The following is a 17135-nucleotide window of genomic DNA, read 5'->3' on the forward strand; positions in this document are numbered from 1 at the left end:
ATATCCAATTTGAGATGATATCGTAGGTGATCAATTAAATTGATCAGAATATAAAAATGTCGCTGACCACAGGGGTGTCTATCCTGAAATTGAGAAATAGGGCGCCAGCAATTTTTTTTTATAATTAAGGAAATTGTAAACCTTCGGAGCGAGGCCGACGGTGAAAGAAGTTTCAATAAAAGATTAAGTCTTGGAATTAATTTTCAAAATATTTATTCTTAAGTAAATTGCCTGGGAAACCTTGCAATTAAGTAGGGCTAAAACCCAGGATCTTTTAAACAAAGAAACAAATCGTTATTTAAGAAAAGATAAGATGGACCGGTAACGTTTAGTCCCGAAAAAAATGTCAACGGTTTTATTTTAAGCGGGTCACGAGTTCCCGTAATTTTCGGAAATAAAGCCAAAGCCAAACGATAATTTTTTGAACAATGTCTCGACAACGAAATAATGTGATTCAACGGAAATAATTTTTAATCAAATAAACCAAACTATTATACTTAGCTTATTTCTCCTGCCAGATTTTCCTTCCTTCCTTAACCAATTTTCCTTCTTTCCCTCTCCTGTATCTCAGAGAGTATATTCCACCAAATCTTCAAAATTATTCTCCTTTTTTTCAAATTTCCAAAACACTTCCTCAAATTAAATTTTTTTTTTCAATCAAATTTGTATCTTCCAAAATTACTTTTCTTACGATCTATTCGAACTCGTAGCTTACAAAAACGTGAGTTCCCAGGCTTTTTCCAAGCCTGGATGAACCCTTTTTTTAAAAACCCAGTGCTTTCAGCAACTCAGTGACTTGGGTTTCGGTCGCGTCATTTTTTTCAGCAATGCTCAGCTTGTTTGCGCGAGTGTGCCAATGCAGTTGCAAACCCAGTAGTCTTCTCTTACTCGCACTTTAATCTCCCCAGCTTTATGCAACTCACCCCTGAATTCGCCGCGCTCTACTCTGACTTGTAGAGTACGGGAATGCAGGGGGTGCATTCAGCCACCTAACATCCCCGATTCAATTTTGAATGAAAGAAAACCTTGAAACTCAAGAAATTTGATTGTTCACACTTTGCATTTTTCCCCACCGATATTTCCCTGCAAAACAAATATAAATGTGGAAACTTGATGGAAATTAGTAAGTTTCGATTAATAACAATAACAACTGGAGTCAGACCATCCGTCTGACACTTATGGTGGTAATTATGCTCATTCTTTGGGGACTGGCTGTCACCCGTTCTTAGTATTTGACAAGACCGCCCGTCTGTCACTTTAGTTAAAGTGGAAAGCTTATCCACTTTATGTATGTAAAATCGACATCAATGATTATGTTTCTTTCCAAAGTACTGAGAGAGTGAACCGATGGCTGATGGACCATGGCTGCCCCTCTCTCTCTCAGTAGATTGTAGGAAACACCTGTAGGAATGAAGGAGGGAGGATCAAGTATTTGGATGACGGAGAGAATGGTTCTTGTCGCGGTAATTTTTACCGTGACAATATGTTATGACAAAAGTTCAAGATGGCTGCTTCTCGAGTATAATTCACAAATTCTCCAAGAGTAATTGTTATCATAAAACGTGCTTTCTCAAATCAATCTTTCGAATTCACCATAAAAACTGTAGGTACCCTGTTTGAAAATTGGAAGTCAATCGGTCCCGGTTCTCTGCGAACTGTTATTTAAAATAAGATCGATATCGAGATTAGTAAACAATATTTAACTTAACGTAATTATCATCTTTTAGAACTAAAAAGGGCTCTTATTGCCTTGGCTTCAAACATAGAATTTTGTGAAAAATCTTTAGAGGTTTTTAGACTTGATCTGTATTACATACATCTTAGAGAAAAGCTGAACAAATTATGCTAAGCCTGTTTTTTAAAAAATAGGCAAAGCATCAAGGTTTTAAAATATATACAAAATTTTGGCAATAGTTTTTTTTATGGTAAATAAATGATGGTAAAAATTGAAGTTCGAATTCGAAATCAACACTAAAAATTTACTCTAAAATTTATTTTGCGAAAGCGTGAAAGCATTTTTATGATATTAAAAATATTTATTTGAACCACATTTATTTTGTTAGTATTTCGAAAAGTATTGTGCATATACTAGAAACGGTATTGGAATCAAAATAAAGAACATTTATCTTGAATCGTAGATTGTATTTTTGTGACGAAGAAAAACGCTAATCAGGGTTAAAATCGATAATACTTGAAAAAACGATTTTTGTGGTTTTGTCGATTTTTGTCCATGTTGTGTTCAGATAAACCGAATTTAAGGAAACACTACTTGACTAAAAATAGTGAAGTAGATGTAATTGTTTTCAATTTTCTTAAAAACTAAAAAATATTTTTTGATTCGGCTTTTTTAGTAAAAAATAAAAAAACGACGGGGGCATTGATTAGAAAGAAGAGCAAGTAGAGGATGTTTCCTAGGATTTAAGAAAAAAATAAATGCACGCTGCGTCTTCAAAACATACAATGATATTTCGATTCTAGAATTCAAAACTTACAACATCCGTCTTACGATACTACCGATGTATTTGAATTTGGAATGACGACTTCGAGAAATTATTATATACATTCAATGGTATAAATGCCTCAAACGTAATGCTAATTGGAGATTTTAATGCGAGAGTAGGAACGCAGGCAGGAGTGATAAATGATTTAAGAGGTTGCGGCAGAAAATCAAAAGATCCTTGCTCTAACGCACGAGGAAAGAAACTCTTAAAGTTTTGTAATACGTTTGGTCTGCGCATACTAAATAGAACCAGTGCCGGCGACTCGTCAGGACATTTAACGTTTGTGGGTGGCCAATGGACATCAGTGGTCGATTATGATAACACAGAAGTAGATTGGGAACCATTCGTGAAAGATTTTGAGTGAAGTACCATATTCAGACCAACTTCCTGTTGTTGTGACAATACAATTTCAAACTAAGCATCATGAGGAAATAACCTTTATGCGGCTCCTGCCCAAACTGAAATGGAAAGAGGCTAAGGCTCAGGAATATCGAAGATCTCTAAACTTGTAAGTTGCAACTCCAATCACTTCAAATCGAGGACTTTTCCCTCTTAGAACAGATTGTGAAAGCCTTATACCCATAAGAAGGATTCAACCAAGAGAAAGAAAATACCAAATAAGAACCCTGGTTTGATGAAGAATGTCTAAGAACTCGTAAAACATCAAGCTCGTAAAACAAACGTGGTTAAGGATCTTCCGTAACTCCACCCAAGGATTATTTAAGGGTTTTATATAAAAGCCAATAAGAAGTTTAAAGAGCTTTGTAAGATTAAGAAAAGGATATATGCTGAAAAGCAAGCAGACCGATTAGCATCTTGTAAGAGCTCCGCTAATTTTTGGAAACTGGCTAGGGAGCTAAATGGAAAACGTTTTACTATCCCCACAAAACTGTCCTCAAATGTAATGCTTTCTTATTTCAAGGATCTTTTAAATCCTGTAATAACGCCGACAAAGTGGCGTTCTTGAGCGCTTATATAGCGAAACAAGAGCGGCTGTATGGACAGGTGAAAAACTCTCAGACTGGTTTGAAACCTTATCGGGAGTAAGACAAGGTACATTAAGCCTGCCGGGTTGAGTGTATTTCGCAGGAATGCGATTAAGGCAATTCTGTTCGCAGATGATATAGTCATGTTTGCGCAATCAGCGGAAACTCTGCAGCAGTAATTTTAATATGGATACACAAGTTGCAAGCGGACTTCTTGCTTAACTTTTTTAAATGCATGATTCACGGGTCCTGAAAAAAGTGGCCATAAAAGCCATTCGAGATTAAAGAAGTTGGAATCGAAAGTTAATTTACCCATCGAAGATTTATCAAGCGCTAAAAACATCTTTCATGAAGTCATTTTAAAGGTTGATGCGAAATGTAGAGCTGAATATATTGCTCATGGGTCTAATTCCTTGTACAGAACAACTTACAGCATATTAAATCATAACCTTGCAGAGAACAACTATTTTAAGGATTCCAATAATGTCCGTGTGATTTCTATGATGGTCAAACTACGTAGTGAACTAATAGATTTAATTTTCATTCCACACAGACCTGACTTACCCCTAGTGTGTAATATGAGCAACCTATCAGAAAGAGAGGATATTGTCCACTTCTTGGGAAAATGCCCCATTATCAGAGAAATTAGAAGAAATGTATTTAGAAAAGGCTTTTTATCGGAAGATCAAGTGATAAGTTTATTGAATGAAATGGATGTTGTCAATCTTTATGAATTTTGCAAAACTGCGTTTAGATATAGAAGTGCTATAATGAACGAAAATTTTTGATTCTGTTTTATTCACTGTTTTTGAAATTATTTGTAATCTATCATAAACTATTTTTAGTTAAACAAATATAAATACCTTTCTTAATATTTAATGTCAATGTTGCAGACGGCAATTGCCATGATATAATGATTTTTGTAAACATTTTTGGTATGTAATGTAAATTTTACTTTAATTCAACAAAATCTTAATCTATCTACATATCTTTCTATCTATCTGTTTTTTTTTTCAATAAAATATATAATGGTATTTCCAATTCCCATCGTCAATATTCAGTTTAAAAAACATTTAAAGAATTTCTTAAGCTTTTTAAAAATCTTTAAAAGTTGAAATATTTCTCCTTTCCTACATAAATCTTAAAACAGTTTTTAACAGTTAAAAACAAAATAGTTTTCAAGTATTTTTTTGTTTTTGTTACCAAACGTTTGAGCAGAATATTGAAATCGAAGTTCCGAATCAAAATCAGGGCTAAAAATTCACTCTGAAACGTATTTTTTTGAAACCATAAAAGCAATAAATTCAAGGTTCCTCAAAATGTTCCTCTTATAGAAACAAACGAAGATTCATAACGTATGAGAATTTCCAGAAACTAATTTAAATGATTTAAGAGATTTGTACTTTGCAAATTCAGAGAGAAAAAAACTAAACGAGAGAACCAACTTCGACGGTTGCTCTCTTTTTGCCTACAAGCTGCGATTTGCACATAAACTTGCATAAGTATTAACTCCATATAAAAAAAATGTGGGGAACGAATACTTATGCAAGAAGATGTGCATACTCCCCACATTAAAAAAAAATGGCGTCCACCTTCGAAAAATGGCGGATGCCATGTTGTTCAGAGGTGTTCAAAGAAAATTCAAAATTGTGGATGAACAATTTTTTGGTATTCTCATTGTGTTACTTTGGGAGTAATATCATTCGAATATGAAGTGAAATTAATTACTCTTGTTAGGTGCCAGAACAATGAAGATTTAGCAACAATTGTAAATTACGCATTTAGAGAAATATTAGTTAGTTATTTGAAGCCAGTTTTAATTATTAAGTAAAATAAATTAGGTGGTGCAACGGTGCAATGAGAATTAGGACCTAGAAACATAAAACTCTGAAAGCACTACAACTATTATTTGTTTTATTATTAGCTGCGTTTATGCGTTTATTTTTCGCTCAGACTGTTGAAAAAAAAAAAACTCAGATTTAGTTCAATTTTCAGAGTTCATCGGCTTAATTTTGGCTGCGAGAGCTGCTGGAACATTGACAACGAGAGTTAAAGAATGTAAACATGGATGATTAAAATAAAACAACGCAGAAACATTGAAACATTTTTTATATACTCATCTCTTTTTTACATTCCTATTGTATTTGTGTGTACTCGTTGTTTATTTTCTTTATGTTACCGACATTTCCAAAATGCTGAAAATAAGTGATTTGATTGTTGTTCTTCAACAAAAATTTAAGTCTTATGCATCATTTTTATAAGTTTTCCAGTTCTACTATTTATTTATATCTTATCTTTCAGTTATAGCGACAAGGAAAAATCTGTGAGGGAAAGTTCTAACTAGAGTTTTTCTGAAAGTACATTATGGGTTATTCATAGATGTTTGCTAAACTTCTTAGGCTATTCATAAATAAATGCAAATCTAAGTTAAGGGCTAAACCTGAATAACTATAAACATAGAAAGTGCTGTGTTCTAGTAATTATTATCGCAGCCAAATTTCATAATTAATTTTGTTGGTGTATAAAACAGCTGAAAGACTAATTCATGACAAATAAATGTTACGTTAACACTAAGTTCCACAAAATATCGATTGATACCGCAATTACAGAAGATATGGATATTTTATATTAATATTCCCGGTAAACTGTAGACCTTTATTATTTCCACCTATTATAATTAATTCGATGTTAAATAATTCAATGCAGTATATTGTAGATAAAACAGCAGTTAAGTTATGTTAAGGTATTACTATTGAAATAAACATAACATACATTTATAAAAAACATGTACTTGTTCATAACAAATAAAGTCTAGTCTAAAAAACCTTAACCTTGTTATACACTCTTTCTGAACACATCTTTTCTGGTTTTGGTTGTTAATGCCATCTATCTGTAACTCAAAGAAAGAGAAAAAAAAACAAATTCACCACAATCTTCCGTTTTAACGTTTACCGTAATTCATTGACAAACGAAAATTGTTTGCTAGAATTAATTTGTGAAAACCAGAGAGAGAAAGAAATATGAAATGTCTCGATTCTCTCTGCTCTTCGAGGTGAAAACATGTATACACCGATACGAATTCAACACGCTATAAAAAATGAGAGTAAGAGGTTCCAAAGGGATGGAGACGAGGAAATTTGTCTCTCTCATTTAGTTTTTTCTCTCTGGCAAATTCATCATAAGATATATTGCTAAGCTATGTTGTATTTTACCTTAGTTTGAAAAACACCGTTTTTGGGTGTCTTTAATATTCTCAAAGAGATCATAAGCTGTAAGTTTGCTTATACCTTCCGTTTGTTGTTCTTAGGATTTTAAAAAGTATCATAAAATCTCGTGTCTGCGTCGAAAGCTATGAACCGCCAAAAGCTGCGAAAATAGCTTTTTCGTAATTACCTCCGTTTCCATAGGTCCAATGGTGTTAACACACTTACTCAAATTGTCAAGCATAAAATTTGGAACCATTTTTTCATACGCTCAAACATTTTAGTGATAGAAGGCAGAAAGTGCGCACCGATTAGATTTTTTTTTAAATAAAGCAGCTAAATATTAAAAAAAAGCATTTGACAGATATCACCTATCAACCTATCATTTATAGTTTTTGCATTTTCGCTTATGTTTTGTTTTTCTTTTTCTTCTTCGTCTTTTATTCATACCAATTTATGTACATACGAGTATCTATCTGTCTGTTTTACTTAACTTTAAAATATTTATTTATCCTTGCAGGGGTCCTTTGGGTTTAATCGTAGCTGGAATCAGCATTCTCTGGTGTGCAGCATCCGCATCGAAACTCTTCGTGACTGCATATTCGATGGACCATCAACAAGTTTTGATTGCTTATCCTTGTGCCCTTCTTTATGGTGTATTTGCATTGATAACAATATTCTAAAGAAAAAATAAAAATAAAGAAACAAAGTAAACATAGTAGAAGCATGAACAAGGAACAAAGTGATGGAGAAATGAAGAGAGACATGAATATCGATACCGCAATCAGTGGCTAATGAGAGCTTGAATTGAAAATGAAATTTAAGTTTCTTTTTAATTTTAATTAATTGTAAATTGTTTATTATTTTTTTGTTTCTATCTTAATATTCTCCACATCACGTGGATTTGTTTTCGAATCAAATTCGTAATTTTTTTGTTTTTTAAAGAAAACTCAAATAAAAGAAAGATGATGATATTTTTTAAAACTTAATATAACAACAATATACAAAGTAAAATGTTTTAATACTGTTTATAATTATGAAATTTTTTGTAAGAATTCTAATATCTCAAGGAGTTGTAAATTTTCAAAAACATTTATTGCTGAAATATAAACACGCCTCAGCTTCGGCTTCGCCTGTAAAAAAGTCAACCAACAAAATACATTTGCTTTTAGAAGGATGTCCGATAAATTAAATTGTTTTCTATTTCAAAACTCATATTTTTTTATTTTGAGAAAAAATAACAGCTGCTAATGACACAAGTGTCATTTAAGAAATGTCTTATTGGAAGTGTCATTCAAAGCAACCTCGAAGCAGGGCCCTTATTATGAATTACGAAACGAACGGCAGAAAAAACGAAACTCGAAGAAACGAAAGTCATGGTGAAGAGCGATTATAAGATACGAAAATAGAAAGCAAAAAAAGTTGCCAGGCAAAAACGAAAAATGATAATTTTTTAAAGGAGCAACTAACTTCACTCCTATTAACAAATGTCAAAATATAAATAAAGTCGAGGAAGTTTCAAAAATAAATGTAATTTGCATAAATTCTATAAAATGTTTTTTCACTGCGACTATTTCCTTGAAAGCGAAGATGAATCCCAAACTAACGAAGAAGAGGAAATGCGTATATAAAGAAGAGTTTTAAGAGATTCATCGAACCCAATGAGCCTTCCAAGTTCAACGTAAGTAAAGTGAAATCCTTTCCATCTAGTATTAAAAAAAAACTCCTTAAATATTTGCCAGGTTCAAGCTTCTTTATCGGTTGAACAAGGACGCATTCAAATATGTATTAGATTTGGCTTTGTCTTGGCTCGTCGGCAAGTAATTTGTTGCTATGTTTGGATTGGTTTCCATAAAAGCTACCAGCAAATCCAACTGCTTAGCATTAGTTGTAGGCCTAGAAGGTTAGAAATAACTTATTTGTATGTTTTTGACAATTTTATTTATTATTTAGTTACATTTTTTTGCGCACTTAACAAAACAAAAACCAACCAAACAAAAAAATAAATGACATTTGACATCTACCCCCAAAACGAAAGCTGAACGAGAGCTGAAGGCACTCGTAAATAAAAATACGAGTATCGTCATTTTTACGATTCTCGTTTTTCTTAATCGCAATTTGACGATTTAGTGCCACTACAATCGTTTTTTCTAATCGCAATTTAACGAATAAGCGTTATTTTGAACGAGTTTCGTTTTTCATAATAACCCCCCAGGACCAACGTAACGCAGACGAAGCCGAAGCTGAAGCGTGTTTGGGTTTCAGCCCTATTGTGAGTTCCATGGGAACAAGATTCCACATGGAAAAATTCCCATTTCCCTTTTCCCTAATTGTGAGTTTCGGACGAAAAAATCCGCTTATTGTAAGCATTTTTTCCGTGTGAAATGTAACGTTCTCAACAGCTGAAATGTTCACTTATTTTTTTGTCGCGAACGAGAGAAGAACAAAGCGAAAAATGTAAGTTGTTTATTGTTTTTTTTGTGACCAAAAATAAAAGTGAATTTTCCCAATATTTCAGGAGCAAAACTTTAAATAAAGCCCAAAGCGAAATGCTTTTAAATAAAATGCAACAAAACCCTGAAATTGCCAAATGCTTTGTAAAACAAAGTCGCGAAAAAGTTTTGGAAGCAGCTCACATTGGAGCTTAACAGCGCAGACCTGCCCGTTAAAAATAAATGCGAGTGGAAAAAAGTAAGTTTGTTCTGTAGTTTTAATTCATTTTTTGTTTAAAATTATGTTTTGTAAATAGGTTTGGATTGACCATAAATCCACCAAAGAGGAACAGGAGGTAGACCAAATAAAACCCAAAAATGTTCACCCTCGGAAGAGACTACAATCCAACTGGTTGGAATGAGTGAAGCAGTGGAAGGAGTCCCCAAATCACGCTGCTTTGAATGATCCCTTAAAGATTTTCAAACAGCTCGTTCTTCGCGTTTTCCTTCTTCATCCAATGAAATTCGAATTCCAATCCTAAACATAATTACATATTTCAATTTCTTTTTTATCAAAATACAACTTAAATTTATTTTGTTTCGCACTTGCCTTCAAAAAAAAATTAAATATGCAATAAGACCTGTTCATTAGAAAAACATCAGTGCACATATGTTTTAAAACGAGAGGGACATTTTGTATGAGTGGTCGTTAAGTTACTTTTTTGCATATAAGTCGATGAGGATTGAATTTAAAGAGTGTTTTTGCACTCAGTGGGAACAGTTTTAGAAAGTAATTGGAGCACTACATTAAATTCTTGAATTTTTGTCATTAATAAGAAGAAATTATTTAGATTTTAGTCTCTGTTTCCATCATAGAGAAGGGAAATTTATTTAGGTCTCAGTTTTTTGAACATGTCTATTTTTCGAACTGTCATTTCGAATTCGATGTGAAATTTCATTCGAGTGAAACTCCCAATAGCTTTTGAAAGTCCATGGGAACGAAAATTTTCCCTGTGAATGGTTTTCCATGTGAAACTCACAATAAGGCTGATTAAATATTCACTTAATCCCTCATTTATTACAATAAAGAGTTAGGCTAACTAAAAGTAAAGTAAAAATATTCTGAACATAAGGAATAAAATAATGCCTTTAGTTTGATTTCAGAAAATTTGTATTTCATTGTATAGTTGTCCTAAAAACGGAAGCTGGCATAACTTTTTCAAACTTATTTTATAAATAAGGCAGTTGATATTGTCAAATCAAAACTCAAGACTCTAATTTCATTTTATCTGAAAAAGTAGCAGTTTTGTAAAAAAGACATCGAACCTAATAAGTTTTATTGTAGTACTTTTGTTCATTTTTGTATGTAAAACTTATTTTGAAGTTCTGTTTATTTCGAAAGCACGTAATTGACCAGATTCACTTTTCTCGTATGGGATAGAAAAACTTTGTGTATATTTCCATGCCAATCAATTTCTCCATTCAAAACAAAAAAGTTATATCAATATCAAAAAGCATTTGTGGTCAAATATCATTTTTATCATTTTACTCAACTTATTCAACATCCTTTCTCATACAAATGTCCTTTCCATTTCCATTTCAAATTCAATTAAAGTTCTCTCTTCGTGATTTTAGATTTTTCATATTGATTGAATTTATAGAATTATATGTGTGATTGCATATATGAACTTTATCAGACAGACAGCATTTTCGAAAAGGATATCTTAACTTTTATTATCATACTTTTAGTATGCTGAAAATTATAACGTTTGTCAGTGGACAGATGAAGAAGAATATGTTCACCACCCGTCATCATCATCAGTTGTTCCAGAATTTAATCAAAAATTGGTTATAAAAAGTTCCTTCAAAAAATATAAAAAAGGACATTATTGGGAAGATATCTCTATCATATCTCGCCCTACTTAAATATTCCAAACTATATTGATATTGATATGGATATGTGGTGTCGAATAGTCAATTTTATTATCCTCTTTCAAGGATATGATGCGCATCGGTTAGCAGCTAGTATATTCTATTCATATTTATGTAGATATCTACATGTTATGTACATAATGTAAAATTTGAATAGAAAAGGGGTTTTGAAGTGTTTGTTTAATCTCTCAATTATCGGATTAGTTTAGATCGGCATAATGGAGGACAAATATTCTTGCTTTTCATATAATTTTTGTGTGTTGTTTTTACTAAAAATGTATGTATAGCACCTCTTGAATTTGATTCTACCTAACAAAAATAAGATATATAAGAATATAGATTGAAAATTTGTAGGTTTTCATGAAGTTTTAAAAAAAAAATTAATGCAAAAAAGCAAACAATTATTCTAAAAACGGAATTTATAGTTGAAAAAATTGTAATGAAGGATAAAATACACAAATTAATTTGTACTCAAAGCAACTCTTGTATAATAAAGACGGTTTTAATGAGCGTGAAACGAAATCTGTTTCACTTTTTTACTTATGAATTATTTATAGCAGGGTTTTGTGTGTTTTTGTTTTGAAATTGATAACACGAGAGACATTTTCTTTTTTGTTAATTTTCTTTGAAATATAAATTGGGTTGAATTATATAAAATGGTACATAAAAAACCACAAAATTATCGTTTTAAAATATATTAACAATGGTCTCATTTTTAGAAGATGTCAAAAACTTTATCAGCGTTCAGGAAATGAATCCATTTTGAAACTTATTATACTAACATTGATCTTACCAACGGATTTGTTAATCTAAAAGTACTGCATTTTATTCCTTTTTGGAAATGGAAATAAATATTCGATTTAAAAAAAAATTAAATACAGGTCCGTACCTATTACTAAAAACTACTATAAGTCTTTTAAATATTGTGATTTATCCAGGCAATGAGAGAAATGCTACCAGCTACCCCAACCTGCTGCTGCTCCCGCCACTACAACTACCATCATTGCTTCAAATTTTGAAGTTTTCAATGCCGAGCAAGGAAATTTCCAGCAATAGGTCGAGAGATTCGATACTTATTGCGCATTAAAGAGCATAACCGCAGCACGAGGCATATCGGAAGATGACGTTCCTCAACTTGATTAGTCCTAACCTTCACGACAAATGCAAATGTTTAATTGATCCAAAACCATCGATGAGTCGACTTACGGCGATATTGTGACGACATTGCAAGTTCACATTGCTCCTCCAGTAAACCATGAGGGTACAGCATTTAAATGAGAATTCCGCAGAATACAGTGCTGCTCTACAAAATCTTGTGGTTGACTGCAAACTATATTGTTCTTGTGGTAAAACTTTAGCAAATTTGTTCTTAAGAGCTAAATTTTATTAGAGGTCTAAAAGACAATAACATTAGAGAACAAATGTTACAGGACAATTTAGAGTTCAATGCCCTCGTTCAAAAGCCATTGCATCAGAAACCGGCAAGCTAAATGCGCATGAAGTAGCTCAATGCCTCTCCAGATCAACCAGTGCGTCGCATACGTCTATTAATAAAATTTCAAGATCCAGACATCAGGCAGATACAAAGAAGTCAGCCAGAGGTCGTTCATTTTCAAGAGGCCGAAGTGCGTCTCACGACAGAGAGTCCAGTTACCGTGGATTTCCATCAGCGATCTGTGCATCTAGTGCGGTGAAAACAGTCATACACCCTTAGTGTGCAAAATTGCTTCACATAAACTTAAATGCTCGTCGTGTCAAAAACAAGGACATGTGTATAAAAGTTTGCATTTTGACTCTTGTAAAAAACAAGAATGCTTCGTCATCGTCGAGCCAGTCAATTTCCAGAAACATTTCAAATGTGACAGATTTTCAAGATTTCCAGTCAATGTTAAATTATGGTCAAAACGACCTCAACAAAGGTCGCCACAGACATGGCCACAAAGAAATACGAAATTGATATTTCAATCGCGAACAAAAATGTAAAATTTGAATCCGGATACACTTTGCTATCCAACAAAGAGTTCAAGCTCCTTAAAATTGAAAGCTAAGCCACAACATTTTTTTTAAATTCAGAACTTATGATTCAGGAATCGTGTCACCTTTGGGAGTCGTCAATGTACCGGTGAGATACAACAATACAGAGTCCATTCAACAACTTTACATCGTGCCTGATGGATTTTCACCTTTGTCATCTAAATATCGGCGTTCAAGAAATCGACAAAACCAGCCGGCCTATCACAAGCACTACTACAAATGTATTCCAGATAAAGTAAATCGACCAATTTGAGAAATTGCTTCCGAAAACATTCGAACAATCGGTAGGGAAAATTCCAGGCGTCAAATGCTCCTTATATCATATCTAAAAAATTTAATCTTATACGACTACAGCAGTAAAATACGTGCAAAAAATACCTTTAAATGATTTTAAGTTAATAAGGTTTTAAATATTTGTAACATTTTTCATACGAAATATGAATGAAAATAGCCAATACAAGTCCTTAATGTGAAAGGGTATTTTTTTAAACTCTAAGAAAAACTTATGTTCAAATTTTTCGCCTCCTCTCAAGAATGGTATGTGTATGGAAGTTGGCTTTAGTGTTCGATTATTCATGAGAACCGAAAAGAAGACGTTATTATTTTGAAGGTTTTTTAAGGAAGTCTAATTCAACTATTTAGTAATAAAAAGAAAGTCACGTTTGAAGAACGGTAACTTTATTTTGATTTTAAGCTTCAATGGATTTTCTTATATTTTTGTCTCAGAATTCTTTTACTTTTTGGTAGATTTATCGGAATAAGTCTAAATTAAAATGACTGACAAAATGTAGCATTACATGGAAATTATTTAATTCGAATTTACTTTTTCTGTTGCTCCTTTTTGAAATTCATTTCAATTCAGATATTTTTTTCGTTTTGATAACTTTGTTTAAAGTAAATTTAAACATAATTAAATAAACTGTTTTTAACATTTTGGCGAAGCTTTTAACCATGAAAAATCTAAGCAAATTAAGCTTGATAGCCTAGACACACCATATTGTTGTATATGGTATCTTGGATAGGTGGATTTTTAGATACCTTGTTGAACGAGTTGGTAAGCTGTATTGAGATAGCTGTTCACAAAAAGCATAGAAACATTTAAACTTCGAAGTCAAAATACTGGTAAACAAAGTATGTAAGTTAATTTTGAAGTTTAAAAAAATTACCTTCTAAAATTAGGAGGCAAATAGCTTCTTCATTGTCTATTATGTACAGAACATCCTCAAATACAACTTCAACTAAGATTTTGTATCTTTTTGTTTACCAACAAATACAAAAAGCTGAAAGCAATTTTCATGTTTCTTGAAATTTAGCCATGTGTTGAATCAGCTGTTCTATCAGATGCCTACATACCCCAGAAATGTTTATATAAGTTTGGCTTCATTTTATGACATCTCAGCTTTTATTGATCAGCTGTTATCTTACACGTAAAACATTAACAAAAACGTATCCAGATACCCTATTTGTTTGAGATTGAACGCAGCCATTGGCATCACTTAAAATGTCAATTGTTCATACTATGTGCAAAGTTCGATAGACTAATGCGCAAATATAAACAAAAAAGCATCAAGAATTTTCTTGATAAGTTGTTAATGCCGACGCGATTTCGATCAAAAATGGTGAAAAAGACAATGAAAAATAATAAATCAAATTCTAAATGGTTTTTAAATTAATAAATTTGATAAATATCAGGAAATGTTTTTTAAACGTAAAACTTTTTGTCAATCAACATCGCATCTTAATCAGCTGAGCAACGATCAGCATCGCAAAAAAGCAGTGATTTATAATCACTACCAATAAATTTGACGTTTGTGAATTTACCCCATTTCACGTTTGAATGATTGGCAGCAATCAAATATGTCGGAAGGAATTGTCATTCTTTAATGTTTCAATTGTTTTATTGAGGTGAACCGAATAAACACCGAATTACAATGAAAGTTTTTAATTTTGATTAGGGTTTCAAAACTAATATAATATCATCAATTTATTAGATGAAAGATCCTAGGTGAGGAAATTTATTTTGAGCGCATCTTTCTAAACATTCCAATTTTTCGAATTGTCAGTCGTGATACGAAATGGAATTTTATTCCGTCAAAACTCAAAACAACATCTAAAAATTCAGGCAAACACTAATATTTCGGGCAAAAGATTTTCCGGTCAAAATATTGTTTGTTAGTTTTGTTTGATCTCGTGAAATTGATTCTAAAATCTATTATATGTACCGTGCCGCCCAAAAATTGCACATCTACTCAAAGGCTCTAGTCTCCAATACGTTTTCAAATTTTATATTCACTAGAATTTGAATTAATAGAATTGACCATATCATCGATATATCAAATATATGCACCATACGTATAAAAGGTATGCACAAATTTACACCAGAAGTTTTGAATATTCATGAGCTGAGCTGAGCAGGTTTTACTAGCTTTTGATGTGTTTCTTCATTAGGTAATTAATCTGTTTTTGTTCTACTTTACCTGACTGAACTTTTTTAATAATAACATTTAAGCCCTTTAGATATTCAAATAATGTATGTTAGGTTAACAACTTATGTTCTTATTTAAAAGTAACTCCACCCTCTTTTTCTTCAATTACATCCCCTGAAATTCACAAAAAGCTCACATAAGCAAAGTCCAGAGATCACAAACTCTGGAAAACTTGAAGTTTTTGGGGGTTAGGTTTTGATGCCTTGAAACATGATATGAGTTAGGGTGAGTTGAGTATATTGATAGTTTGAAAAGGAGAAATTATATCTACAAAAAGAAAGAAAGACATGAGTGCATCCACATCATCCAAAAGAGAGATAATATCTATATTCACATTTCATCTCATTGATGCAAGAATCAAATCGAATCCATATGCAGGTTTAGTTTCAAAATAGAAGTATCTACCAACACCAGAACTATCTATTCGTATCTATACTTGAGAAGAATAGAATAGAGAAAAGTTTCCATTGTTAATTTGCTTTTCAAAAACTGTTTGTTGGGCACTTAACTTTTATGTTTGCTATTAATGTTGGAAATAAGTGGGATATGTTCATAATATAAAACGAAGAATTTTGAATGAGAAAAATAAAAAATACGTTCCTTGCTAAAAGTTTTGTTACACTCGGATATAGTAGTAGTTCTCTTCAAACAACCACGTCACAATAGTATTTGGATTTGTATATTTGAAAAAGGCAATCGGAAAATCAATTGAAGTTTTTGAACTAACAGTGTTATAAATTGAATTGTGTTAAGAATGACGTGTAACTTTTTAAAATAAACTTCAACTTTTACTCATTGTTACCCTAGAAAGATCTTTCGGCATTTTTAGTTTCTGCTTTCTCATTAAGTGATTTTATTGTTTCTCATACATATGTATAATAGAATTGCTATATCCTGAACTTATCTAATAGCCCGATATAAAAATATTTATAGCCCGAAATTGAAGCCGAAAAAATAGCTCTATTTAACACAAATTTTGGTAGCTATTTATTATTTAATAAAAACGGAAAATAAAATACACATTTTGGGAAAGAGACATGTAGCCGAGTATTTCAAGCTGACACAAACTTGTATTAAAAAAGATCTTTTAAGAGATTCTTCCACTGGAAGTTAATTTTTGCTCGATAATATTGGGCATGGTTCAAACAACACAAGGGACTTCATTTTCAGTCAACTGCATTTTTTGAACGTACATTTTTTATCAAAGAAAACAATTTTTTCTTCAAAGGTCATAAACTTCAAACTCATAACTTTACTTCATTAAACTCTACTCAACTCTCTCAGTTAACGTGCAAAAACTTCCAAAAACCTAATTATATTAAAAACACACCTAAATCAAGTTATAAGTCCATTTCGACTTGTATTTTGTACTTTAAAGAAATATTACTTATTGCTTTTCCAATTTGAAAAGGAACCCTTTTACATGAAACATCAAATGGAATTGTGCTGAAAATAAATACATCACAGAGTAATAAAGTTTAGCTTTCAGTTGAATGATCAATGAATGATTAGCCGTCATTTTGACAGAAGTGGAATTGAATTGATAGTTAGGGTGGTTTTT

The 17135-nt window shown here is 32.1% G+C and overlaps 1 protein-coding gene and 1 long non-coding RNA gene across 2 annotated transcripts in view; one reads left to right on the plus strand and one right to left on the minus strand.

The window, feature by feature from the left end:
• The window catches only part of LOC129951839 (protein YIPF5), a 32260-nt gene extending 24728 nt beyond the window's left edge, over positions 1 to 7532 (plus strand). The window contains exon 7 of the mRNA XM_056064189.1: positions 7211 to 7532. Within this exon, the coding sequence (XP_055920164.1) occupies positions 7211 to 7373 (163 nt within the window). The 3' untranslated portion in view covers positions 7374 to 7532. The remainder of the gene's footprint in view (positions 1 to 7210) is intronic.
• A 467-nt stretch (positions 7533 to 7999) lies between these two features.
• On the minus strand, positions 8000 to 8902 carry LOC129951840 (uncharacterized). The gene is made up of 2 exons (XR_008782241.1): positions 8648 to 8902; positions 8000 to 8586 (listed from the first exon to the last, which is right to left on the minus strand). It is a non-coding gene; the product is annotated as an uncharacterized LOC129951840 (long non-coding RNA).
• Positions 8903 to 17135: the final 8233 nt, after the last annotated feature.

The sequence above is a fragment of the Eupeodes corollae genome, chromosome 3 (assembly GCF_945859685.1).
Source record: "Eupeodes corollae chromosome 3, idEupCoro1.1, whole genome shotgun sequence".
Lineage (NCBI taxonomy): Eukaryota > Metazoa > Arthropoda > Insecta > Diptera > Syrphidae > Eupeodes > Eupeodes corollae.